Raw genomic sequence first — 24,561 nt, 5'->3', positions numbered from 1 at the left:
ATTTAGCTAAAAAGAACAGATATATTGAAACGAGCAGCGTGAAAGAGGGAGTCGCGAGCTGAAGATAGTTGTAAATGTTGCAAATCTACTACATGGTTTTAGGTCTTTTTTAAGTTATTTTAAATTAAATCTCTGATCAGTTTCAGATCAGCCTTAGATTTTATTTTAAACAGTTAAATATTTGCTAATAAAAAAATTCAACAATACAGCATTATAGAAAGAAAGAAAATAGGTATTATTTTCTTTACAAAGGCACTGTAGAAAAATAATAACAATAATGTCCGCGAATGTCCCGCACATGGAAAGAGAATTGGATTTGAGTAACGCCGGACGCGGTGTTTGGCTTGTCAAAGTGCCTAAATATATAGCCAACAAGTGGGAAAAGGCGCCTGGCAATATTGAAGTCGGCAAATTGACAATCACCAAGTGAGTTTTTCATTGAAAAAATATCTTTTTTTTTCAAAACGAGAGTATCTTGTCTTTGATAAGCGTGATCTCTTTCTTCTGTAAATTTTTTAAATATTTTTTGTTGCACTATAAAAACCAATATATATGCAACCTTAATATACAGTTTATATCCTTTTCATTAATGTTTCTGTCCTTGTACAGTAATTATCTTAATTTTTTACTCATAAAAATTTTAAAGTATGTTTATTTATTAATTTAATTTTTATCTTTACATGTTTATTTTCTCTAGAAATCCTAGACAGAAGGCTGAAGTGTCTCTCAGACTGTCGGAGGCAGTCTTAGCTTTGAAGGAACCTGGTGAAGGGGAAATACCAAAACAACATAGGCTAGATGTTACAACAGTCACCAGACAAACTCTAGGAGTATTTTCTCATGTTCCTGGTAAGTTAAATAAAATTTCCAAGTTTAATATATATTTTTTTAAATACTTATATATAATTTTTTGCAGCTTCTACAAGCTCAGATGCAATTGTACCAGAAACAGAGAAACTCTTTATGGAGGGAAGGATTGTACAGAAATTAGAATGCAGACCATATGGTATGTCAACCAAATTATTGCAAATATATGCAAGTATACCTTTACTTTGTCTTGTCAATTTTCAGACTTATAATTGATATGCACAGTTGCGGTAGTTTTGTTTTTTAATTACTTGTTAAAGTTGCATTTAAGCTAAATATTAATTTTATAATACCAAATATTAAGAATTATATTTTTAAGAAAAAACAATTTTATTTTATTATTTTTAAAATTGATGTCTATTAGCAATAAAATTTTCTATGAATAACGTTTTATTTATATAAAATAATATCACTAATATACCAGTTAAAACAATATGTATTTATATTGTTACAAAGTAATCAGACTAGAGTTTGAGACTAAAATTGAAATTAAAACAAATCAAGATCATTTTGACCAATTTTGATTAACTTTAATTCAATTAACGACGATTAGTCAATAATCATCCAAATAGCAAGCTGATATTATTTGTATTTTTAATGTTAAAACGACATTTTTTACTACACACGAAAATAACATTAATTTGCTGACTGGATGATTGAGTTAATCATCAATTAAAATTAATTGAAGTTGATTATAGTGATCTTTAGACGAAAACCAATTTAAAATTTAGTGAAATTTAATTGGTCAAATTTTAATCTAATCTCTAGCATGATTACAGTTTAAATAACAATTTAGTACCTTTAATTGCGCTACCACAATTGCACTATTGCAAACGTCTTGGAACATCATAAGTTGAGGGATACTTGTACATCCATGTTTTATTAGAAATATATTGTAAAATAATTTTTTTTTTTAGCTGACAATTGTTATATGAAGTTAAAACTAGAAAGTATCAAGAGAGCTTCTGTACCACAGAGACAGGTCCAACAGTTAGATAGAGTTGTGCAAAACTTCAAGCCTGTATCAGATCATAAACACAATGTAAGCATTATTTTTATTATTATTTTTTATATTGCTAATTTGATCTTTCACACACATAGTAAAATTTTTTACGTTTTTTAGATCGAGTACGCTGAAAAGAAAAAAGCAGAAGGAAAGAAAATGAGAGATGATAAGGATGCTGTGCTCGATATGCTTTTCGCGGCATTTGAGAAACATCAGTATTACAATATAAAGGATCTTGTAAAAATCACAAAGCAACCTGTTGTAAATATATTTTTTGTCTATTTATGCGATAATTTAGAATACATAGTTTATTCTTTGAAAAATTAATTTTATGTATCTAATATTAAATAATATGCAAATTTTAGGTTTATCTAAAGGAAATTCTTACAGAAGTTTGTAATTATAACTCAAAAAATCCTCACAGAAATATGTGGGAATTGAAACCGGAATATAGACATTATAAGGAAGAGGAAAAGCATGCAGAGAGCACTTCAAAGAAAGGCAATGATTTAGAAGACGATTGACTTTATACATATGTACATATTTATTATCTTTATAAACTTTATCGAATCATGTCCCTTATGATACATTTACTGTATAAAAAATTCTTTGAATGATAAAAAGTTTAGAATTATGCTCCTCAAGATAATGTTCTTCATATATTCCCGAAAAAAGTCGTATATATTAATAATTGAAAAACTCAACATCATTATACATACAAAAAGTTTTATATACATATAACAATCGCTTTATAAAAGATTAGCTATATTATTTGTACTTTACAAACATTATCAATATTGATTGTAAATTCTGCGTCTTTAGATATTTGCAAATGCTTGAAACATCAGCACAGAGTTAGAAGATGCAACTTCTACTTTCAATACATCATTGGCGGGAATGAACAAAACGGAACCATGGGCAAAAATCTTAGAAGATATTTTTGCTTTACCCTCGACTATTAAAAGAATACTGGCAGAAATTCTTGGTTTTAAAGTATGAAATGGTCGTTTTTTTGGTACCTGTAAAATATTCAAGATAGATATACATGTTCATAAATATAATTGAATACAACAAAATACGATTATTTATGGTCATTAATATTGAATATATAATTCTCACATTGATCTTGGCAACTGCAAATTCCGAAACTGGCGGATAAAAAACTTGGGTGAACATATCTTCCTGTAAGGGTTGAATCTTTTGGACGGACGATTCTAACGAAAGTACTTTGATCAATGTTTCGACATCTTTCGGTTTTGGTGTAAGTCCAGCTCTAATCACGTTATCCGAACATGCCATGCACTCTACGCAATCTGAAAAAATTGAATTAAAAGCTCAAGTAATTTATTATATTGATTTGGTATATTGAATTTCAAATACAAAAATGATTTTACTGCCAGAGAGATATGCATGAGGTACGTTTGCTCCAATGTACAAGGCTTCACCTGGCTGCATCGTTACGTAATTAAAAAGATATATCGCAAAACACCCTACATCGCCAGGATAATCTTTGTACAAACGCTGTAATAGGTCAGCTTTTATCCATTGCTTATAATTATCGTCTGAAAGCGATAAAATACGATTATAGTTTCTAATAAAGAATTCTAATGAGACAGAATGTAAAAATACACATATTACAGGTATTCAATAAATTGTGATAATCATTAAAAGAATATTTCAAAAAAAGATATTGAAAAATTCATTGTTTTTGTCATATAGATAATTTCGTTGTACTTTAATTTATCAGACATCTTACATATAGAAATTATTTGTCATACAAAATTTACCTTTCTCATATGATCTATCTATCAAGCTTCTTAATTGCCGTGCTACTTCATTAGGATCGCAAGTCATAAGATTGTGAAGACACTGTCGCAAAGCGGCATCAGTCGTAGAATCGTCTGCCTCAGTTAAGTGACGGACATTAGTTTCTCCTATAATAGCGAGTAACTCCGGTACGTTATTCAGATAATCTTTTATCTCATTGATTGGACAGAATCCGCACAGCGCTTCGAAAAGTTGCTTGTCATCGCTCAAAGCTATCGCTAATTCCGGCTTGTGATTCGGATCTTTGTAAACGTCCGGATATAATTTGTGCAGTTCTATCGCTTGTTCCTGAAATAAAACACATATAAATTGATTATAATATTATCGATTATAATAACATCGTTTACATATATTTAATAGTAAAAAGATGTTACCCTATTTGGATGCACTTGAATGGACAAAGGTTTATTTATGGACAAGATTTTAAAGAGAAAAGGTAAGTTGGAACCAAATTGTCGCACTACGTCGCAGCCTAACACTTCTGCATTTTCCTCAATGTACTTCTGTAGAGGAACATCTGTGTCCTTGAGATATGATGGACCATTCTCGTGAGTGCCCATCCATAATTCTGCATAATTTTCCTGCTCATTCACAGTAAAATCATCATTGACTGATTTTACCAGATTTGCAACAATACTGTTCATACCAAGTTTTCCCCAACTATATGTTTGAACTGCACATCTGAGCTCCATTTTGAATGTGTCTGCAATAAGAAACATATGTTTCAAATATTATGTAAATATTTTACAAAATATCTTTGTAAGATAATATATGTTTAAATGATCGTATATTATAGCTGAGAATTATTTTTTTCTCTTGTCTTCCACATTTCTTTAACAAAATTTATAGAGATTATTAAGAAAGATAAATTTACAAAAAATATAAAATAGAAAGCAAAAGTTTATAATTAGCACAAGTCAAGCGAATAATCTTGTATCAAAAGCATTGTTTTTAATTTGATAATAAAGACATGATCTACTTGTTTCTATTTTTTTTTTTTTTTTTTATATGAATCACATGGTTGCAAGAATGTCAAGCACTAGAATAAATGGCCAATAGTCCAGTTGTGTCAACAATACAAAAGCTCTTCAACTCTCCAATCCAAAGTACTTGCAAGACCGGAGACAAGGTAGCAGCCTTAGACTAAAGCTCAACAATAAGATTTAAATCATATTCAATTCACAATTTAACGTTTAAAATATCCGTAATAACTTCAATAAACTTGAACTATGCTCAATCATGTATTCAATCGAAAAAGAGTCTTGTAATTCTAATAACCATAGAGAATTTAACATAGGCGATTTATAATCATTTAAAAGAGGACAAGCCCAAAAAGTATGAGTAACATTCTGATAAGAACACCCACAAACACGGTTAGGAGATGTAATACGTTCGCCTTATTATAACTTTGCGAATCCTATCTTATCACGTCAATGTCACACTTACGTATTTCCCTTTCTCTAAATTCCCCTCTTCGAACAACGTGTTACATCGCACGCTTATTTTTACGATATACAATCAATCCATATATAAACAGAGGAGAGATTATTCACAAATTGTATGTAAATAATCATTCGACGCTGCGTCAAAAAATTGTTATCGAGCTCTCGGCTCTCGTTTTAAAAGACATTTTAAAAGGCTCGTTCGCTCCTTCTCTGCAGCTGATCATGGACTGAATTTCTTGCACCGGTGCAGAAAGTACGCACCGAAACCGAAAGCCAATCAGATCACAGGACAATCGCCGTTTGAGAAACGTGATAGCCGGCTTCGATTGATTCCTTTCTATCTATTGTTCGTAGTTCATGTATGTTCTTTCTAGTGAACCTCTCCCAACCTCTCCCTCGTTCTCTCTTTCAGCGTTTGTCCCGCCGGAAGGTACGTGTCGCTAATTATAGTGCTAAACATGTATTTTTCTGTATATTTTATTATTTTTAAACATATAGAAGATTAATAAATTATGAATGTTGTTACAGTCATAAGAAGAATCGCCGATTGCAAAAATGGTGGCCCAGAAGAAGCAGGTAATTTCACCGTCGCAGCCACGTGTTCGTCCATTGAACATTCTCGTAGCAAAAGTTCAACGCTTTTTCGGTTTTTACTTATCTCAAATGCATATCTTATTCTAATACAATTATTGTATTTTGTTACAATTATTGTGACATGCACCAATCGTGTATTTGTGATTGCTCTTGAATTGAACGAAATAGCGGGGTAAAACCCACGTGCAATACGGCGGCCTGGAACGAATTGCTCCAGCATTCATGTGGTTCTTTCTAAATTTTACTTTAATCTAATACTGCAAATAAAAAAAAAAATTTAATTTTCAAATTTTGACGGAAGAAGTATATCATTAATTTAATTGGCTTGCATTAGCCAAGTTTGTAGTATAACTTTAGGTTATTTCTCTAATGTAATATATTTAATACAATTTTATTGCCCGATTATATAGAAAAAGGCTCAGGAGAGCATCAATACCAGATTAGCGCTTGTTATGAAATCTGGTAAATACGTTCTTGGTTATAAGCAGACGCTGAAGTCCCTCCGCCAAGGCAAAGCCAAATTGGTCATCATTGCTAGTAATACGCCGCCGCTGAGGTGAGACTGAGAAGTAGCACTCCTTTTACCAACAAATTGACATTTAACAGTTTTTCTCTTAAACTTGGTGTCTACAATACTAGAAATTGCTCTTGGATCTCTCAGAGAAAGAATTGACCAGTAGCATTTGTACAATATGAGGCCTGTTTTTTTTAGTTGAACTTCTTGCACAATTCATTTTCCCTTTTTTCTCATTTGAGAAAACAGAAAAGATGATTTGTGTAAGGAGTTCAAAAGAAGAACATACTTATGGGCACTTGATTAGTTCTCTTTCTGTCTGAGCAATTTATAATATTATAAAATTTTACAAATGGGTGAATTTATTAAATAATTGTTAATATATATCTTTTTTGAAAACTAATGAAGCATTAGTTAAAATGAATAATCTACCAAAATTGAAATTGCATTATTAATAGAGATTAATGATATTTGTGTCAATTTGTGTATCATAAGTTGAATAGGAGTACTATGGAGTAGTCTCCTGCCCCTGCTCGTAAGTGCACGGGGTGTTGAATTTTAACTCTTTTACATTCTAAATGTGGTTTATCTGGATTTAACAGGAAGTCGGAAATCGAATACTACGCGATGTTGGCGAAGACCGGCGTGCATCACTACACCGGGAATAACATCGAATTAGGTACAGCCTGTGGCAAATATTTCCGCGTTTGTACACTTTCGATCACAGATCCTGGCAATTCTGACATTATAAAGTCCATGCCGACTGGTGATCAAGCGTAATGTATATTTTTAATATAATAAATAATACAAGAAAATCCTGAAAAATTATTTTTTTATTTTCATCCTAAATATGTATATATACAATAGAATAATTGTATAATTTAAAATATAATAAATGATAATTACATTAAGTGCAAAAGTAAAAATAAAATATTTTGTGATATAAAGTTACATTTTTTTTTCTAATAGAAAGCAGGCAAGTTACTATTGCTATTGATTATTGTCCAGTTTGCTCATGCATTGTTCTTCCTAGTGATTTCGTTTATATTACCGACTCGTTTGACCTTGCACTGGAACACATGGATGTCGCATGATTTATACCACATCTCGTACAATTGTTAACAAAAGATGTCTCGCATTTCAATGAAAAATGATTTTTTTTCCCACACTTCGTACACGATTCGCCATACGCGGGACAACGTGATTGAATATGACCCATCCCGCAGTTATTACAATTGTCTATGTATTTTACTTTAGAATTATTTGTAAAATGATTAAATCGTTTATGCTTGCATCGGGAACATAATCGAAATAGAGGTCCCCAAGCGGGACATTTACTTTGATTATATTCTTTACCATATCGAGTATATTCTATACTTATATGGGGCTTAACATACGAGTTCTGATTTGGTGTTTTCTCGATTTTTCGTGCCATTAAATTGTCGCATTGTTTCCAGAATAGAACGATATCATTGAGCTCTAACGATTGCAAGTATGGTATCAAATTCTCCCCTTTGCTTTGTATGAGAAGCGCCGCTTTTCCTGTAAAACGCTGAACATAAATTATATCTTGTATAATTTTCTCTTTTACAATCTCTGCAGGATCAATATACTTTCGTGTGATAGCGATGAACTGGAAAAAATGAATAAAATATTAAATTTATTTGATAATAGACATAATTATTTTTCTATTTAAAGAAATTAATTTTAAAAAATTACGATACTATATATAAATATGTAAATGTGTTTCAAAATTAAACTTTCAATTTAACTTTTAATTTTAATGCAACTTTTATTAAATGAATTTTATAAGTTATTAATTTTAACTTAATTTAAAAAATATATATAAATATTAACTTAATCGTGATTAATATACTCTTATACATACATGTAGATCATGTACGTATTCGTCGACGTCTTTGCAGTCTCTTTTTTTGTCTTTAAATACACTTTCCACGCAATATATATCAAACTTCTTAATTAATGCATTTACATCTTCCCGGGTATTTTTGTCATAGAAGGGCAATGTTTTATGAATCTCTTCTATGGATCTATGGATTTCCTGACCAATGGGACCCATACGATTTAAAAGCATGATACCCCACATCTCTTTTTTTTCCTCGGCTGTATCAATATTTTTCATTTTAGCGAGGAATTTTTTCTTCCATGAAAACCAGGTTGTAATGAAATGATCTTTCGTGATAAACGGAGGGGGAAATGTCACACCTGGCACAGCTGCTACTGTAGATTGTTCGTCAGGTGATTGTGCTTTTACAAGTGCCTCATGACTTTCAGAGTTACCTACAGATTATTTATAATATTTTTATTACGAAGAAAAATAGTATTGAATTAAATCGCAATGCAATCTGTAGTTACCCATTTTTTAAATAATCCAATATAATATTTATATATATAACAAACATTTACACTTTTATATTAAATTTTTTTGCCAAGAGAGGATGAGACTGTAAACAGACGTTTTTATATAAATTAACATTTTTAATAAAAATGGAAGAAAAAGTGAGGATTAATTATATGACATAATATATATAATCTTACACTGTTTCACTATTAAACTGCTGATCACTGCTGATACACAACTAAATTACTTTTCGTATTAACAAGTATCGATAGACATTTCGAACTATATACTCAATTTAATAACGTTATTAATTGTTATCTTCTCATCACAACGATAAGTGTAGATAAGCGTGACAGTATATGATAATTTTTCTTTTGTACACGAGATAAAAAACAGTGAATCCCCTATATTCTCCATAAACATGTGAAAGCTTTATACGTGGATAAATTTTCAGAATCATCGAATTGCTTATAAATATATTTATTTCTTTGTATATTAAAATTTATTATTTTATTATTTTTCTTTGGATATCAAAAGCAATTGATATCGGTGTTTAACAATAATTAAACACCGATATCAGTTGCTTTTGATATCCAAAGAAATAATTGTAATTATTGTAATATTAATATATTTATTTCATAATATTATTTTTCTTATATTATTTTTTTCATCTTTATTTTTTTCATCTTTAACGAGGTGCATAAGGAAAATTGATTGGTCCATTTCTTTATGCACATCCTAATGGACCAATCAGTATGCTCATAGGAAAAAGGTCGGCATGGCGCCTCTCAAGTTCCTCGCTACGCGTTATTCTGGCATAAGCACTTCATATCATATATTCGCATACTTCTTGATTGTTTCTTCTCACGGATGCACATGTGTGCAAACGTATACACTTCGAATAATTCTGGTTCCTACATATAATCAGAGGTAAGTTTTTACGCAATTTTCTGTAATTTAGAAAATTGATGAAATTTGATGCGTGCACTTTTGCATCGCTCACCTGATATCTTCAATTTAAATGACTCTGGAACACATGACAGTACACGATTGTGTCCCTGACTCTGCACACGTGTTACGATTAACGATTGCGTTTAATTACAATTGATTGCGGTAACTACATTTAATAGAGATAATACTTGGGTATTCGTCTAAATTGATATTTCACTTTTTTTATTATTTACATTGGATGAATAGATCTATCCTTTTGTTGTTCTTAACCTCTTTTCAGTTAAATGATCAATTTCTTTTTCAGGAAGGATTTATTCCATGCGTGTACAGAAATCTACATAGAAACATGCCACAGAACGAGTACATCGAGAGGCACCGTAAACTCTACGGTCGCCGTCTGGATTATGAGGAAAGGAAAAGGAAGAGGGAGGCTCGTGCGCCTCATAAGCGAGCAGAGCAGGCTCGTAGTTTGCGTGGTTTAAAGGCCAAGATGTTCAATAAGGAGCGACGCAATGAGAAGATTCAGATGAAAAAGAAAATTAAGGCTCACGAGGAGAAGAAGGTCAAAGAGAAATCTGACAAACTGCCAGAAGGAGCGTTGCCAGTCTACTTGCTAGATCGCGACGTTACGAAACGCGCAAAAGTGCTGTCGAACATGATAAAACAAAAACGCAAGGAGAAAGTCGGCAAATGGGACGTTCCGATACCTAAGGTCAGGGCACAGTCGGAGTCCGAAGTGTTCAAAGTGGTGAGAAGTGGCAAGACAAAACGGAAATCGTGGAAGCGAATGGTGACCAAGGTGACCTTCGTCGGGGAGAACTTTACAAGAAAACCGCCGAAATTCGAGAGATTTATTAGACCGATGGCACTGAGATTCAAAACCGCGCACGTCACACATCCCGAGCTCAAGGCGACCTTTTCCCTGCCGATCATCGGCGTCAAGAAAAATCCCAGCTCTCCTATGTACACAACCTTAGGTGTCATAACTAAAGGAACTATTATCGAAGTGAATATCTCGGAATTAGGTCTTGTCACGCAATCGGGTAAAGTTGTATGGGGAAAATATGCTCAGGTTACAAATAATCCTGAAAATGATGGGTGTATTAATTCCGTTTTGCTCGTATAGACTATAAATCCTAATTATGATTCTGATAATTTTGGAAATAATTGTCTTGTATATAAAACAGTAACGTACATAATAGCTTGTATTAAAAAATTAAGATAAGTTATCTTTTAAATACATGATATCATATACATATTATGTATATATTTTATAAATATATATTAGTAAATATATTAATAAAAATTATTTATAATTAGAGGATTTCCCACCAACTGTAAACCTTAAACTAATTATTCACCTAATTTTTTTTATTGTTTTAATTAAAAAATTTTAATAGATTTTAAATTATAATTAAAAATTAATTATTAAAATGTATCTTACATAAATAACTTCTAATTTGCAGTAAACATACAAAAAAACACAACATGATCAATTTGAAATTTTATAATTCTCTATTGTTTAATCAACCGATCAAATTAATCGGAGATGATGAGACCGACTATCATTAATTTTGATCAATTAATTTTGACATTTCACAAGAATCAAGAAAATCTGGCACGATTCACGTAGTGGCCAATCAATTTCTTACTTTTCCCGTATCCCGCCAAAATGTTTATTTTTACTGACAATCGCTAGATGACGTTGCGATCACCGTTTCCGGCATCACAAAGAGCGATGGCACATTGCTGTCCTACGTTGTCAGTCAACGTGTGTGTATACTCCCGGGTTGTTTTTCTTGTGGACCCCTTCCTTTCTGTGCGTTTCCGTGTTCTCGCAGCGTGATCAGAGGTAGGTTCTGGTTCGATTTTCTGTTCAATCTGTAATTTAAAAAAGAGAAATGATCGAATATAGAATCGCTATATTTATTTTTGCGTTCCGCTACACTGGGCATCGGATATTTTCAATCTATAGCGTCTCATGGTCGTATATTCGCTACGCAGCGAAAGTATCTGCGAGACACATGGCTAGGCGTTATAAACGTGCTCTCGGAGCAATTGCTCACCTATTACATTAAACGATGTAATTAATAGTGCATATTGCAGCGACTGTATACGATCGAGAGTTGTCGTGAAAAAGATATCATTTGGACAAGCTTTTTTCGAGGTTAATGCTTTTTCGCTTTCGTGATTCACACGTTGATAAAGTAGCCTCCATTTCTGTTCATCTAACCTATACTCGATTTTTTGATGCCGCAAGTACAAACTCTTGATTAGACACTTCCAATACTGACTTTTCAAGTAAAAAATCTAAAATTGTCAAAAATCTTTAAAAACTAAATTTTTTCAGCGAAATGTGTATGTTTGTATTGAATATGTTCCTTTTTCTTACTCTTTCTAAAATTTTGAGTGTAACTAAATATAATTTTGAATCCAATTTATCTTATGTTACGGCACATTTTAGAATTGAGAAAGAGATAATCTGTTCTAAATATTTCTCATACCATTTCTATAAATAGGTTAATTTTAAATTTGATTTTTAACTTACTTTTTATCTTTTTGTAATTTTAAGAATTAGAAAAAGATAAAGAGCAAATTTAAAATTAATTCACATTGATAGAAATTGGACATTAGTCTGCAATCCTAACATTCAAATAACATTACTCATACTTGCATTTTTTAAATAATATTATATAAAGCTTTCCAAAAAGTAATTTCAATTTCAAATGTTGAGAATATAATATCCTACTTTAAATTTTTATGTATAAATAAAAGGAATAGAATATATCTCAATACCTATTTTTCTATTTTAACTGTGAAATATATTTTTTAAGATTTAGATTTAACTACTTGAAGTTAATAATGTAATTGATGTATCATGTTATAGAACTGATCATGCAGATCTTTGTAAAAACTCTTACGGGAAAGACCATCACCCTTGAGGTTGAGGCGTCTGATACAATCGAAAATGTGAAGGCGAAAATTCAGGACAAAGAAGGTGAGAAAATTTTTGACATACAAACTGAATTAATTTTGGAAAATAATCGTAATGCATATTAAATTGATTATTAAATGTATTTAAAATTAAATTAAAAATATTGCTTTATTTGTTCTTTTGATTTAAAAATCTCGTAATTTAATCTCGTAAAATGTCAATCTTAATATTTTGTTATTTGTATCTCAAGAAAATTAACTTAATTTTTTTCATATTTTTTTATCCAACAAAAATCAACTTATATTGATTCAAGTATCTAATAAATATTTAGTAAATGAAAAATTATAATGGATATCATATATATATTGTTGGTCTATATCTAGATAATTAATATGTAAATTATTATCAAGTTATAGCGAGTTATTTTACTGTTTTCAGGAATTCCGCCAGATCAGCAAAGATTGATTTTTGCTGGTAAGCAATTGGAAGATGGCAGGACATTGTCGGACTATAATATCCAGAAGGAATCTACGCTGCACTTGGTATTGCGCTTGCGAGGCGGTGCCAAGAAGCGTAAGAAGAAGAACTACTCAACCCCCAAAAAAATCAAGCACAAGAAGAAGAAGGTCAAGCTTGCCGTACTCAAATACTATAAGGTAAATGATGTTTATTTCTATCTAATCTCAAGTTTTTCCTTTATCGTTACCAAGATAACTTTTATCTTAACAATATATCTGAGCGTGGAAAATGATTTACAGGTAGATGAAAACGGAAAGATCCACCGTTTGAGGAGAGAATGCCCCATGGAGCAGTGTGGTGCCGGTGTATTCATGGCAGCAATGGAAGATCGCCATTATTGCGGAAAATGTGGATACACACTTGTATTCAATAAACCAGAGGAGAAATAAATTCACAAGATATATTTCCACGTACGCATTCTGTAAATGTTACGTTCTTCTTATCTTACTTGATTTGATTAAGTAATTTAATCAAAATAAATAACGTTAATTCTCCAGACAATTTTTCATGTCATCAATCCTAGATGTCACGTTAAATGTTATTATTCTTTTGGAAAAGTGCAAAGAATTTCGTTTACACAAAAGGTTGTTCTAAAAATTATCTATTATTTTTCATAACATTATTTCACAATGCCTAAATAGAAAGCGCGCGTTTACACATTCAATATAACTATACAGGAAATGTCAAGTTTTTAACTTTAACATAACGCCCTATAATTGATTCTGTACACATAGCATAGAGAATAATCGCGAACCTTAAAATAATAATAAGGCAGGAAGAATACATACATATAATTAATAGCTCCTAAACGCTTTTTTTGCGTGTACCGATATTTATCGGGGCATTTGAATTCATATTTTACACACAAAATATATTGATATTAATTACTTAATACATATATTTTTACATTTCCGACTTGCTTCGCCGTTCCGTATGTGTATTGAGACTTTTTAAGTTCGGTTTTAATACTGAGAACATCTTTTCCGTTGCAGTGGGATGGATGCTCATTTGTAGTTCCGTTAAAGATTCTTCTGTCTTTTAAAGCAAGCATAAAATATGAATGTCAGGAACAGTTTATATATGTATAGAATATATAGGATGCGGAAAAATTACTTAAATAAACTTGAAACTTCTTCAATGTTCAAATTTAAGAAAAAATTAAAAGAGCATAAAAAAATACATTGTTTAGAAAATCTATTCATGTATATTAGTAGAATTCAGATTTACGAAAAAAAGATCTATCTAAATATTGTTTTGCATTTATAACTCTAATTTTTCCACATTCGAATCATTTTATTAAATTCAATGTTCTATTTTTTATTTAATCAATGATTTTATCTGAGCCTTACTTGTCTAAGCAATTGTGCAGCTGTGTGCAAAACCCTCTGCCATTTCCTCATCTCTACATTGTGCAAACTTTCCTGTTGTTGCAAAAGATTAATCCAATCTTCTTCAGTCTTTGGTGTATTTCTAAAAACAGAAATATACATCATAATACATATACGAAAATATGGTCTCCCTATATGAAAGAAATTAATAATACGTACTTGAGTACGTGTAAGTCCATAATGGTGTACGCAGCAGCTTCTTCTAATCCCCATAATTTATAATACAATAAGCCATTAATCACCATTAAGCACAGTACAGCAACTAGTAGCATTGAGCTAAGAATTATATTGGTATCTGGTCTAGTATTAGCAGCTATATGGAAAAGAAAAATATGTAAATTGAAATTCACAATATATTACCAGCAGAAAAATAGTTGCATTATAATTACTGTGAGCGTGTGGCAAGTTAGAGGGAGAAATTTGGTGATTCGCAGATATGTGCTCAGAAGCGTGTGTCTGCAATGTGGCGCCTACACCCGTCGCGCGTCGTCGTTTTCTTGTCTTCCTTTTTATACCTCCGCTTCCGTTGCCCTCTTCGCACTCCAGTGTCAACGCTTTTATTAAACTATTAGAATACTCTTCTAAGCCCGCCCAACAATTTTTTTCAATCACACCTGTTTGTTAGAAAAAATATATCAGGTTATTTTTCAACGTTATCGTCTGTATGTCAATATCACATATATCAGATATTTCACATTGTGAAAGGAAGAGTATTATAATTCAAGAAACACATTTTTTTTTATAAATAAAAAAATTCAACGTTTATAAAAATGTTAATGTGTAAATTAACGTGAATCATAATTATGCCACTAAATTAATAAAAAGACTACAATGACTTTCTACAATAGCCAATATCTAAAAATAATTTAAAAATAGATAAGATTGCAGATAAAATATATAAATATTAAATCTCGATAAGCATAACTTAAATGCATGTCCATAACTCCATGATTTTTTAAGTTCTCATCTAACTTCTACAATTTTTTTAATTACAATACTCTTTTTCCCAATTGCGATTTAGTTTTTAACATCTTTAATTGTTAATTTTCGAACTTACTTTTTACAAAACCCCATACACTTTTTTTATACTTAATTTGCGAATACATCAAAATACTTGTTTCATTCTCGGAAATATTGTTCATGCAATAGTGTGTCGAAACGCTGAAGGAATCGGCATAAGGAATACCCGCGTTAACGCTGTCTATATCGATACAATAAAGATGACCTGGTCTACTGCATGGTAACATCACCTGTTAAAAATATAACAAATTCAAGGCTCGATTCTCTCGCGGCTCCATTCTAGCTGTATAACGTTAGAAACGAGAAATGACGTGCAATAAAATAATTGCTTCTATAAAACGTAAAGCTATACATAGTAATTAATTTATTGCATGTCATTCTCGTGTTTTTAACGTTACGTAACCAATATACGAGTGCCACAAGAGAAGCTAGTTTTAAAAAGAAACAATGCAAAAGATAACGTAAATTACTAAGAATTTTATTTTTACCTGCGTTTCGGTAACATGACAGGTTCTCGGTCCAAGAGGGTTGGTTAAGGTCATTGTGTACGAAAGGGTTCTCATCTTTTGACCAGTTTGATTGTTTTGCGTCCAAGCAGATTGTACTAAATCTACATAAATAAAAATATTTAGAAATGGCTGATAGAAATAAACTTATTTATATCATATAACATGCACACACACACACGCGCGCGCGCGCACACACACACACACACACACACACACACACACACACACACACACACACATATATATATATATAACGTTATATAATGTTAGATATGCAACTATGAATCGAAGAATCTATTTTTACAAACCATTTTAAAATCTACATTTTAAAAAGACAACAATTATAAAGTTAAGAGAGAAAGCAAGAGACAGAAAAAGCTATATAATACATAATCTATATTTTAAGACAGATTTAAAAGTTTAAAACTTTTAAAACCGTCTTAAAACGTATATGATAAGTAATTTTAAAACAAGCTTTTCAATTATTCTTCAAAATATTTAAAATAAATGTATTCTTTAACGTGATAAGACGTGATAGACTGCTAACAGAATTATCTTGTTACCAATAGTTTTGCGAGAGGTATGAAAATCTAAGAAGAATTTCGAATTCGTGAAGAGCAGAGTGAACAGCTGGTCGATGTAGATAGGTAGTGTTGCTTTGTTAACTTGCCGACCTTCATGCAGGGAAGTACAGACCATGGTGCTCCGTATGTTCATTTTCACTGGAACAAGCATTATATTATAACCATGCTGTCGCATTTATGATTCTACAAAAATGAATAGCACATATATATATATATATATATATATATATATTTCTTTTAGAACTTGCACAGATCCCGATATAGATTTCTTATCAAAGAGTGATATATTTTGTCACCGTTTTAATATTATATGTCAGTGGTTTATATTAGTTTGGAAAATTAAATTTAATGTTAATTTTTATAAGAAAACCTAAAGAAATGCAACTGCTTAATATTTACGTACTACCCTACTTACAATAGAAAGATTCATCATCATAAAATAATGATTACTGATCCGCTCAAGACTACTTACAGCCATGCTTCTCAGCCTCGCTTTCCGTTGTGTCACTTAAATCCGTTGGATCAAGAACTGGTTCAGATTTAGGTATTGATGGAACTGGTGGTTGTACCTGAAGTTCAGTAGCTGGAGCAGACTCAGGGGGAACAGAATCCATGGTTGGAGATGTTGAGTTTTCCATAGCTACTTCGTTCTTCATTTTTATTAAATACAAAAGAAGTTAAAAATAATGTAAAATATTTAGAAACAATAAAGACATCTAAGATTTGAAACTAGAAATATTGAAAAGGGGCAGTTATGACTGCCAGTGGCAGAGTGGCTGCTTAAGAAACAAAAGATCTAAAATTTAAGTTTCCGGTAGTAGCGAGGAGCATCCTAAATTTTTCTCTTGTTATCATCTACTCCTTTCAGAAGTTAGACATGATTCACTTTTGATTTAATTTTAGAATTTTTGTTTGATCAAAACTGTCATCTGTTTTAATACATTTTTTTCATTGTAATTTTTTTAATAGAGAAAAATAAAGTTATTATCCTCAGTCAATATAATCAAAACACAATATTATATTTAATATTTCACAAATATATAAAGTTTACCTCGGAAAAGGATTCTACAGAAAGGCGAGTTGACAACTTTTCATCTTCTGTCACAGGTAGTGGCGGCACATAATCTTCGTCATCGGACGTCAAGCCTAATTCATCACCATAGCAAGCATGAACAAGTTGCCACATTTCAGCCATACTCATCGGCTGAAAATAGCAGATAATTTTTTATAACTCGAAAAAACATACTTTCCAAGAATAGGAAATATTTATATGATGCAATAAGACCTCCGATTATGCTCGTAGATACGTCCTTAGAAACAGAATAATATCGATGTTTTTTTCTACAGACATTAAAAAGACAAAAAATTATTTCTTAAATAATAATATACACTATACTGTACTCAATAACTAAACTAACTCGTATAAAGCACATCAACTAACTGAAGCAGACTATTGAAGCCGAGGTGTTCTAAGAATCAAGGTTGTTTTAAGAAAATATCGGCTTACTAAACGTTAAGCAAAGATGCGCTATAATGAGACAATTGAAAAGCATAAAGCGGAGTCTTACTGTATAAATTGCGTTCACTCTGACGCTAACAGTAATTAGTTCTTTTTCATATCTCAAGACTGAACGCTTTATCTTGCACGATTTATTTTTCCTTTTTTTCTCTCCAATGTAAAAAGAGGAAAGATAAAGTGCAAAAAGTTCAATCCTGACGTTTGGAAAAAGAAAAAATCGGTTGTAAACATTATTTCATGTTGCTTATTAAATATTAATGAAAGACAAATAATGCTTTCAAACGCTGTGAGCGCCAAAGCAAACGCAGCCGTGGTCTATTCAAAGAATCTGTACTTAAAAAAAAAAAGGTTTTTAAGAACATTTCTAAAAATTTAAAGGATTTTTATTCAATATAGTTCAAAAATTTTCTGACAAATATTATTATTTAAAAATAAATCTTGAGATACAAATATATTCCAAAAATTCATTTGAAATAAATAAATATTAAAATATTTTTCAAAATAAAGATTTTTAAAAAATAAAATCTTGAATGATAAAACAATTAATAATAAAAAAATCTTTGAGTCAAACCCACTTTAGATAATCTGTAGTTTCTATGTTTTACATGCACATATTCTTTGGATTCTATTTATCCTGGCGCGAATTACAGATCGTCTAAAGTCGAGCTTCAGTTTATATACGATATACGCATACCTCGCCAATAAGAGCATTTTGCCAAACACGAAATAACATCACATATGTTTTATCTCTCGCTCCAAACGATGTTAAGAAGAACTTGTCAGTAACGGTGCATATCAGGATAGCGTTTGGAATGACAAGCGCAGTTTTTTCTTTGGTAATAGATGTAACGTCTTTCCAACGTAGGGAGACCAACGTCTCCCACATAAATATATTAGCATAAAAACACACATAGTTTTGAGACACATAAAGTCTACCGTGTACCAATATCTCACGCTGCAGAGCACACGAATAATCTAAAAGTTAACAACGCTAGATTAATTAAATCGTGGAATGTTAAGTATCATATTTTTTTACGATCACATGGACGTAACAGATGTAAAGTTAGTTCGGCGAAAGAGTATTTTAAATGAAAATGTTACATTCTCTAGTAAGGGAAAAAAACACTCTTAAGACAATACTTACCTACCACCAACCTCTCATCGTCGGGCACGTCTTTAAATATCCGCTTAAAATCCTCGGAGCGAGATTTATATGTCGGGTAAAGTACATTATACCAAGAGGACTTCTTTTTACTCCGATCGCTACTACGTGCCTCCTTTTTATTCTCGTGAGAGGAACTCTTATTAAGATCAGCTGAGTCGGACGATCTGCTTATCACGTCCTATAACATTTAGGGCGTTTAGTCAAATTTTGATTTGGTAAAAGAATTACCTGAAAATTTCTGATTTTTCCAAGAATTTTATTCAAAATCCAAAAAATAAAATAAGAAAATTTTTTTAAAATGCAGCTTTGAAATAAGTTTATTTTATTATATTTTTTCTTTAATCCTTAAAACACTGGATCGAGAAGACTATATGAAATTTCGATCACTGTGTGAAGAGAGAATAAGAAGGTTTAGCAGGAAAAACAGAAGTTTTCCCTATCAATCATCACATTGATACGGAAAACTTCTGCGTTTATACGATTTGATTTACGCCGAAGTTATAACATCGATTTTATGAAACTGGCCAATCACAATCTTTCCAGTCTTCAGAGGAATACTTGTAATTGATCAGTAACATAATATCAATATTATAACTTCGTAAATCGGGCAGTGTAAACGTAACAATAAACTAGCTTTAGTACTCTAAAATTCAAACAGCAGGGAAATAAAGTTTTTGTAATCATATTCTTCTTGTTATGTATAATTATATTTTTTTCATGAAATGACAATGTCATAATTTTTTTTCTGAAAACTGTCATTCTTTAGCTATAAAAAAAAACTTTCAAAAACTTTATAGTACATTGCTTTAGCAAAGGTAATTATGGAGCAGTTATGATGTAGCATTGTAGCATGTTAAGTTTGGAGTAAGAGTGCAGTTTAAAATTAAAAAGGCCAAAAAAGCTGAAAAACAAACATAACAAAACACTAGACAATAAATTAGAAATAATATTCAAACTTTGTCAAATTAATAGACCGTTTCAAACTACAATTTTTTTCATCAACTAGCAAAGTTTGAAACATTCTATTAACTTGACAATATGTTTCAATATTAAACTACCATTTCCAATTTAAAATTTAAATATTTCCTTATATTCGTTTCTTTGTCTTCTTGACCTTTTTTAATTTTGCTTTGCACACACGCGAGCCTGACATTTAATTCTTTATCATCCCCAAGTTTAAATCCTACTTGGCTCCATTAATTTTTCCATATTCCATAGTAATTCCTTATCAAAGAGTATCAGATATTGGTGCAATACCTGTGACAGGGGATCGTCCGACTTGTTAGTTACACGGAATGAGTCTTTGATGGTAGACTCGGAGTTTAGTCTGGAGTACTCTCGCCTGGAGTGAGCTCTTGGACTGGGACGCGGGGACAAGTTGGGACTGGACACGGGACTGTTGCGCTCGGGGCCGGAGCTGACGGCTGTCTCCTGCAGGTTCTCGGCGGTGCTACCTAGATTCGTTGTCGCACCCTGGCCACCTAGGCCAGTGGAATTGATGCTGCTGATCACCTCGTGGCTGGATATCAATAGATTCTCCACGGATTTGTTCCTGTTCACAGCAGAAGAGACAGCATTAAAATTCAAACGAACAACGCTGTGATTCGTGACGGGGTATTCTCGCGGCGTCATCGCTTGGACGACGGATCGCGCAGTACATGCGAAAAAGAAAAAAAGAGTGCTGCTCGGGACGAACGAGCAATGGTACGTACATGCTGGACGCTGAGTGCCTCTGCGCCGTCTCCGTCTCGAAGTGCATAACAAGTCACGCGGCGTTAGCTTCCACGCTTTCGTGGCCGGAGCTGTCAAACATCGAAAGCTTTGAGAGGGACTTCCGTAGCGAGGTCTAGATCGAAGACTAGGCAGGCGTTATGTACGTTTGGGAGCGGGGGAGCGTGGGGACTTACGCCGGGATTACGGGAGTTACGAGGGTAGCGGCAATTTGTGTAGCAAGCGATATGCGGTCGGTTAGTCAAGGCGTTTAGTTGGCGGCGAGAGAGGCGTTTATCCGCGCGCTGGGCATTGGTACTTGCGCCTACCGCGATAAGAGCGACACATTTCAGATAAGGAGCAGCCGCGCGTCGCCGTGTCAGGCATCGCCAGTTTCATATCGCGACGATATGATCATTGCCGGACATCGTCTCGTTGCCAGCCCCGCTTTTCTCTTTCTTTGTCTCTCTCTCTCTCTCTCGCTCTTTTCACGTGCGTTTTATCGGTATCGCGTGAAAAAACGAAGCGTGACTCTCCTCGCGTACACACCACACGAAAACACAATTGTCACGCACGTCGCGCTCAAAAGTACTGCGATACTACTGTGCGACACTTGCTCTGATCCCCCGAATCCCCCGATCCCCCCGATCATGGAGCATGGAATGACCAGCGCACGGTCCACGTTCAAAAAAGCGCAACGGTTAAGCGATCGGCGTACAAAATGTACAGATTGGCGCGTGCGACCGACAACCGACCAATCGCCGACGATCAAGACTCAACGGTTGCATGCACGACGATGATTGCACGGTTTCGTGATGACGCGTTACACGGACGCGGCAGATTGGCGGTCGAGTCACCGCCAAATGCGATTTGAATTCACGGAAAAATATTCTGATCCTTTAAATTGTTTTATAAGTATCTATTAAATTAATTTGTTATTGCTGCAGTACCAAAATGTACTAGAGCTTTTCTTCTCGCTTTGTCAAATTGCTAACAAATATCCTTTTCATTTTACATACAGAAAGTGTACGCTAGTTTAGATATAAAAAGCAGAACCATTATCCCTTCTACATTCAATATTAACAAGTATATGATGTATACCTTTTTTTTAGATCTTACAGAATTGAATAGTAATTAGTTAAAAAGTTAACAATTAAATAAAGTTAAAAATTTAATAACTTTTAATTTAACTTCAAGATATAAAAAAGACCTATCACCTTTTCTATTCTCCACATTGATAAGTATACAACAAATACTTTTTTTTTATAGGTTTTAGAAATTTACAGGGTTGAGTAATAACCTTGAGTTAAAAAGTTATAACTTTCAATTTAACTTAATTTTAAATAAATTAACTTTTAACTTCAATATTATTTTTAAACAACAAATTTTTAACTTATTAACTTTTTTCCTATTTTAAAAATTTACCTATTTACCTAAAAAAAAGTATATTTTTATATAAAAAAAGAACAATATTGCTTTGTTATTTCATATAAACTTAATATATAAATACAATATTAAATTTATTTGATGATCAATATTGTAATTGTTTTGTTATTTAGAATAACCTAATTTTTTTAATTACACTCTAATTTAATGTAAATATATAAATATATACTTTTAAAAATTAACTTTTAATTTAATCTTAATGCCACTTTTATAACTGACTATTATTCACGTAATTTTTCATGTAACTAAATTAATTTCACAAACTTTAATTTAGTTAAAAAAATTATATTAATTTACCTAACCCTGGAAATTCCACTACATATTTATTATATATTTTTAAAGCGCGATACCTGGTGGTTGGAAATTTAAAATCAAGAACTTCATTAAAAAGTAAATCATCTTTAATTATTATACTTTATATTTTTATATCGCCCAATTCTTCAGTTATTTTTGTTGCCGCATTCTCGTCTTTCTTTTCCTCCTCCTCTTCAGATTCCGTATCGCTTTGCGGAAAATCAGGAAGTGCTAAAAAAAACAATATTAAAGAGAATACAATATTAATTAAAATAAAAATAATTCAGAGTAAAGAAAAAAGATAATTAAATATCCTCTTACCAGGCCTATCCAATTTCTCTTGCCAAGCATTTTTTAGATACTCTTCTTGTGCCGCGATCACTTCTTCGCTGCTTTTGCAGAGAGCGTATTTTTCCAAGAGTTCGCTGTTCAACTCCAGAAACGAGTGTCCCCACGAGAACTTTCCAAGATAGAGCTTGGCTTCATCTGGAAATCCTGTAATAATGAGAGTAGCTGCTATTGCCTCGACGCAACTCAGCTGACAGGGTTTCCCATAGTTTATCGGATTGGCGGCAACTAGGAATGGCAGTAATCGCGGATGAGGCGTCCTCATTTTATTGAAGGGAGTTTCTTCTAAACGTGCCCAACTGCAATCCACAACTGCGCAACCGTACTCTCGTACGATTTCGCAATCCGTTGGGCTCACGCACTGTAAGTAATGCAATGATATGTCATTAACACAATCTTTACAATAAAATCTTTATGTTAATCTTCCATAGATCAATCTGTTATTCGTTGCTTAGTCAGATAAACTGGGTCGCTGGTAAATTGTTGTATTTTTCAAAGGGTTTTTGAGCTGTAAGAAATCTGAAAAAATTCTCATATATTATTTTAACATTTAGGAATACGATTGTACAATTACATGACTCAAATTTTTTTTCTATTTTTCTTGTACATGTTCGAATTTGAAGTAGACTTGACAAAATAGAAAAAACTGTTTGAGAGTTTCAAACAACTCAGATGGGTCTGTGGACGATTAACAAAAACTCCTTCATTTGCCAACTACCTTATCGCCGACTGGAGTAAGACACAAGCCTGGGAATCGGGCGCCCAATCGCAAAATCTTTATCAAGCCATGCCTTGCGAGCTTTCTTCCGGAGCACTTTCTGGGATCGCAGTGCTCCATGTCCCACATAGCCACGGGAAACCGGACCGACGACTGCTCGTCATCTTCTATATCTTCTACAAATTCAACCGATGTCGTTATAGAGCGCAAATCCAGCAAAATCCGTTCTGCCTAACCTGCCTTGTCGTCTTCATCGGATTCCTCGCCCATCTCCCGATAATGCTTTTGCTCCTTGTCGAGAACACGCCGAGGTCTCCTCTCTAATAATTTGTTCTTGTTCTTCTTTTTACGTCCCGACATTCTTCTGCTCGGGAATGTTCACGTTGGATCACTCTGCTTACTCTCGATACGTTGTTTTTTCTAACATATGAGCGTACAACATAACCTAGAAGTGACGCATGTGCTATTTAAAAATGGAGACCGGTGAAAAAGTTTAAAATCAGATAAAAATGAGAAATTTGATTTTGTTGTATCCACAGTACTCGTAGCAGGGAGCAGAACAATTCATCTTTGAAGTGAATCCAAAATAAGAAAGTCGCTATTTTTATTTCTGTAGACGTGAATTTTTGAAGGATTGAGACACGTATCCCGCCAAGTGCGTGGAAAAGTTAAAGAAGATACATGACGGGTTTGCAGATTTTTTTGCGCTTCGTGGCCGCGCAACGATGTTAAAACACGCGGTATGCACCGCCTGTGAAACCCGGAAGCGAGGTGCCTGGCGTGACGGAACGACCGATATTCGACACGATTGGATCGCGGCGCGATCCCTTTCACCCGCGA

The 24,561-nt window shown here is 32.8% G+C and overlaps 8 protein-coding genes and 1 long non-coding RNA gene across 20 annotated transcripts; 4 read left to right on the top strand and 5 right to left on the bottom strand.

The window, feature by feature from the left end:
• Nucleotides 1–12: 12 nt before the first annotated feature.
• On the top strand, nt 13–2,949 carry LOC105196008 (general transcription factor IIF subunit 2). Its single transcript, XM_011161717.3, has 7 exons — nt 13–426; nt 698–849; nt 917–1,006; nt 1,785–1,909; nt 1,991–2,134; nt 2,239–2,409; nt 2,696–2,949. Exons 1-6 carry the CDS (start codon nt 278–280, stop codon nt 2,395–2,397), a joined length of 819 nt encoding a protein of 272 aa, XP_011160019.1. The 5' UTR covers nt 13–277; the 3' UTR covers nt 2,398–2,409; nt 2,696–2,949.
• LOC105196018 (mannose-6-phosphate isomerase) lies at nt 2,399–5,347 on the bottom strand. 6 transcript variants are annotated; one of them, XM_026135076.2, is made up of 7 exons: nt 5,147–5,347; nt 4,347–4,403; nt 4,075–4,281; nt 3,661–3,988; nt 3,268–3,435; nt 2,993–3,186; nt 2,399–2,892 (listed from the first exon to the last, which is right to left on the bottom strand). In XM_026135076.2, exons 3-7 carry the CDS (start codon nt 4,258–4,260, stop codon nt 2,692–2,694), a joined length of 1,077 nt encoding a protein of 358 aa, XP_025990861.2. In that variant the 5' UTR covers nt 4,261–4,281; nt 4,347–4,403; nt 5,147–5,347; the 3' UTR covers nt 2,399–2,691. The 6 variants fall into 6 exon arrangements, with proteins under 6 accessions (XP_025990861.2, XP_011160062.2, XP_011160040.2 ...); XM_011161760.3 differs by lacking the exon at nt 5,147–5,347 and adding an exon at nt 4,979–5,032; XM_011161738.3 differs by having other exon boundaries at nt 4,075–4,403.
• A 124-nt stretch (nt 5,348–5,471) lies between these two features.
• LOC105196001 (60S ribosomal protein L30) lies at nt 5,472–7,078 on the top strand. Its single transcript, XM_011161703.3, has 4 exons — nt 5,472–5,575; nt 5,674–5,721; nt 6,150–6,295; nt 6,856–7,078. Exons 2-4 carry the CDS (start codon nt 5,701–5,703, stop codon nt 7,031–7,033), a joined length of 345 nt encoding a protein of 114 aa, XP_011160005.1. The 5' UTR covers nt 5,472–5,575; nt 5,674–5,700; the 3' UTR covers nt 7,034–7,078.
• Nucleotides 7,079–7,132: 54 nt separating this feature from the next.
• Nucleotides 7,133–8,973, bottom strand: LOC105195994. Of its 3 annotated transcripts, none has more exons than XM_039452739.1 (4): nt 8,813–8,973; nt 8,681–8,718; nt 8,142–8,554; nt 7,133–7,886 (listed from the first exon to the last, which is right to left on the bottom strand). In XM_039452739.1, the coding sequence occupies exons 3-4, from the start codon at nt 8,394–8,396 to the stop codon at nt 7,296–7,298; spliced, it is 846 nt and encodes a 281-aa protein (XP_039308673.1). In that variant the 5' UTR covers nt 8,397–8,554; nt 8,681–8,718; nt 8,813–8,973; the 3' UTR covers nt 7,133–7,295. The 3 variants fall into 3 exon arrangements, with proteins under 3 accessions (XP_039308673.1, XP_039308672.1, XP_011159994.1); XM_011161692.3 differs by lacking the exon at nt 8,813–8,973 and having other exon boundaries at nt 7,134–7,323; nt 7,651–7,886; nt 8,630–8,688; XM_039452738.1 differs by lacking the exon at nt 8,813–8,973 and having other exon boundaries at nt 8,630–8,688.
• Nucleotides 8,974–9,394: 421 nt separating this feature from the next.
• LOC105195985 (ribosome biogenesis protein NSA2 homolog) lies at nt 9,395–10,875 on the top strand. Its single transcript, XM_011161679.3, has 2 exons — nt 9,395–9,545; nt 9,871–10,875. Exon 2 carries the CDS (start codon nt 9,913–9,915, stop codon nt 10,690–10,692), a length of 780 nt encoding a protein of 259 aa, XP_011159981.1. The 5' UTR covers nt 9,395–9,545; nt 9,871–9,912; the 3' UTR covers nt 10,693–10,875.
• On the bottom strand, nt 10,610–11,915 carry LOC113003840. The gene is made up of 2 exons (XR_003268708.2): nt 11,633–11,915; nt 10,610–11,447 (listed from the first exon to the last, which is right to left on the bottom strand). It is a non-coding gene; the product is annotated as an uncharacterized LOC113003840 (long non-coding RNA).
• Nucleotides 11,284–13,521, top strand: LOC105195965 (ubiquitin-40S ribosomal protein S27a). Of its 2 annotated transcripts, XM_011161637.3 has the most exons (4): nt 11,284–11,418; nt 12,454–12,564; nt 12,940–13,157; nt 13,260–13,521. In XM_011161637.3, exons 2-4 carry the CDS (start codon nt 12,462–12,464, stop codon nt 13,407–13,409), a joined length of 471 nt encoding a protein of 156 aa, XP_011159939.1. In that variant the 5' UTR covers nt 11,284–11,418; nt 12,454–12,461; the 3' UTR covers nt 13,410–13,521. The 2 variants fall into 2 exon arrangements, with proteins under 2 accessions (XP_011159939.1, XP_025990865.1); XM_026135080.1 differs by lacking the exon at nt 11,284–11,418 and having other exon boundaries at nt 12,438–12,564.
• Nucleotides 13,522–13,605: 84 nt separating this feature from the next.
• LOC105195970 (protein Aster-B) lies at nt 13,606–21,568 on the bottom strand. 3 transcript variants are annotated; one of them, XM_039452322.1, is made up of 14 exons: nt 21,113–21,568; nt 20,918–21,007; nt 20,463–20,757; nt 19,185–19,383; nt 18,735–19,015; nt 17,573–17,725; nt 16,994–17,171; nt 16,501–16,659; nt 15,917–16,038; nt 15,466–15,658; nt 14,798–15,022; nt 14,568–14,721; nt 14,370–14,490; nt 13,924–14,055 (listed from the first exon to the last, which is right to left on the bottom strand). In XM_039452322.1, exons 2-14 carry the CDS (start codon nt 20,962–20,964, stop codon nt 13,924–13,926), a joined length of 2,259 nt encoding a protein of 752 aa, XP_039308256.1. In that variant the 5' UTR covers nt 20,965–21,007; nt 21,113–21,568. The 3 variants fall into 3 exon arrangements, with proteins under 3 accessions (XP_039308255.1, XP_039308256.1, XP_039308257.1); XM_039452323.1 differs by having other exon boundaries at nt 21,245–21,568; XM_039452321.1 differs by having other exon boundaries at nt 13,606–14,055; nt 20,918–21,567.
• Nucleotides 21,569–22,740: 1,172 nt separating this feature from the next.
• On the bottom strand, nt 22,741–24,492 carry LOC105195938 (18S rRNA aminocarboxypropyltransferase). Of its 2 annotated transcripts, XM_011161592.3 has the most exons (5): nt 24,264–24,485; nt 23,958–24,166; nt 23,722–23,897; nt 22,977–23,364; nt 22,741–22,886 (listed from the first exon to the last, which is right to left on the bottom strand). In XM_011161592.3, exons 2-5 carry the CDS (start codon nt 24,079–24,081, stop codon nt 22,777–22,779), a joined length of 798 nt encoding a protein of 265 aa, XP_011159894.2. In that variant the 5' UTR covers nt 24,082–24,166; nt 24,264–24,485; the 3' UTR covers nt 22,741–22,776. The 2 variants fall into 2 exon arrangements, with proteins under 2 accessions (XP_011159894.2, XP_011159886.2); XM_011161584.3 differs by having other exon boundaries at nt 23,958–24,492.
• Between the last annotated feature and the right edge of the window lie 69 nt (nt 24,493–24,561).

This window comes from Solenopsis invicta, chromosome 8 (assembly GCF_016802725.1).
Source record: "Solenopsis invicta isolate M01_SB chromosome 8, UNIL_Sinv_3.0, whole genome shotgun sequence".
In the NCBI taxonomy this organism is placed as follows: Eukaryota; Metazoa; Arthropoda; class Insecta; order Hymenoptera; family Formicidae; genus Solenopsis; species Solenopsis invicta.
This window is presented reverse-complemented; position numbering and strand designations above follow the sequence as displayed.

Excerpts from the sequence above, each read along its gene's own strand:
- LOC105195970 (XM_039452322.1), bottom strand. The coding sequence starts at position 20,964 with ATGCACTTCGAGACGGAGACGGCGCAGAGGCACTCAGCGTCCAGCAT. Across the intron at positions 15,659-15,916 it reads GTCATGTTACCGAAACGCAG|GTGATGTTACCATGCAGTAG; the intron begins GTAAAAATAAAA and ends TATTTTTAACAG. Across the intron at positions 14,491-14,567 it reads ATGGACTTACACGTACTCAA|AAATACACCAAAGACTGAAG; the intron begins GTACGTATTATT and ends TTCTGTTTTTAG.
- LOC105196008 (XM_011161717.3), top strand. The coding sequence starts at position 278 with ATGTCCGCGAATGTCCCGCACATGGAAAGAGAATTGGATTTGAGTAAC. Across the intron at positions 427-697 it reads GGCAAATTGACAATCACCAA|AAATCCTAGACAGAAGGCTG; the intron begins GTGAGTTTTTCA and ends TATTTTCTCTAG. Across the intron at positions 2,135-2,238 it reads AAATCACAAAGCAACCTGTT|GTTTATCTAAAGGAAATTCT; the intron begins GTAAATATATTT and ends TGCAAATTTTAG.
- LOC105196018 (XM_011161738.3), bottom strand. The coding sequence starts at position 4,392 with ATGGAGCTCAGATGTGCAGTTCAAACATATAGTTGGGGAAAACTTGGT. Across the intron at positions 3,436-3,660 it reads AGATAGATCATATGAGAAAG|ACGATAATTATAAGCAATGG; the intron begins GTAAATTTTGTA and ends TATCGCTTTCAG. Across the intron at positions 2,893-2,992 it reads TTGCAGTTGCCAAGATCAAT|GTACCAAAAAAACGACCATT; the intron begins GTGAGAATTATA and ends AATATTTTACAG.
- LOC105195994 (XM_039452738.1), bottom strand. Across the intron at positions 7,887-8,141 it reads AATACGTACATGATCTACAT|TTCATCGCTATCACACGAAA; the intron begins GTATGTATAAGA and ends CATTTTTTCCAG.
- LOC105195985 (XM_011161679.3), top strand. The coding sequence starts at position 9,913 with ATGCCACAGAACGAGTACATCGAGAGGCACCGTAAACTCTACGGTCGC.
- LOC105196001 (XM_011161703.3), top strand. The coding sequence starts at position 5,701 with ATGGTGGCCCAGAAGAAGCAG. Across the intron at positions 5,722-6,149 it reads TGGTGGCCCAGAAGAAGCAG|AAAAAGGCTCAGGAGAGCAT; the intron begins GTAATTTCACCG and ends CCGATTATATAG. Across the intron at positions 6,296-6,855 it reads AGTAATACGCCGCCGCTGAG|GAAGTCGGAAATCGAATACT; the intron begins GTGAGACTGAGA and ends TGGATTTAACAG.
- LOC105195938 (XM_011161584.3), bottom strand. The coding sequence starts at position 24,081 with ATGTCGGGACGTAAAAAGAAGAACAAGAACAAATTATTAGAGAGGAGA. Across the intron at positions 23,365-23,721 it reads TTACTCCAGTCGGCGATAAG|TGCGTGAGCCCAACGGATTG; the intron begins GTAGTTGGCAAA and ends CATTACTTACAG. Across the intron at positions 22,887-22,976 it reads AGAGAAATTGGATAGGCCTG|CACTTCCTGATTTTCCGCAA; the intron begins GTAAGAGGATAT and ends TGTTTTTTTTAG.
- LOC105195965 (XM_026135080.1), top strand. The coding sequence starts at position 12,438 with ATGTATCATGTTATAGAACTGATCATGCAGATCTTTGTAAAAACTCTT. Across the intron at positions 12,565-12,939 it reads GAAAATTCAGGACAAAGAAG|GAATTCCGCCAGATCAGCAA; the intron begins GTGAGAAAATTT and ends TACTGTTTTCAG. Across the intron at positions 13,158-13,259 it reads CCGTACTCAAATACTATAAG|GTAGATGAAAACGGAAAGAT; the intron begins GTAAATGATGTT and ends AATGATTTACAG.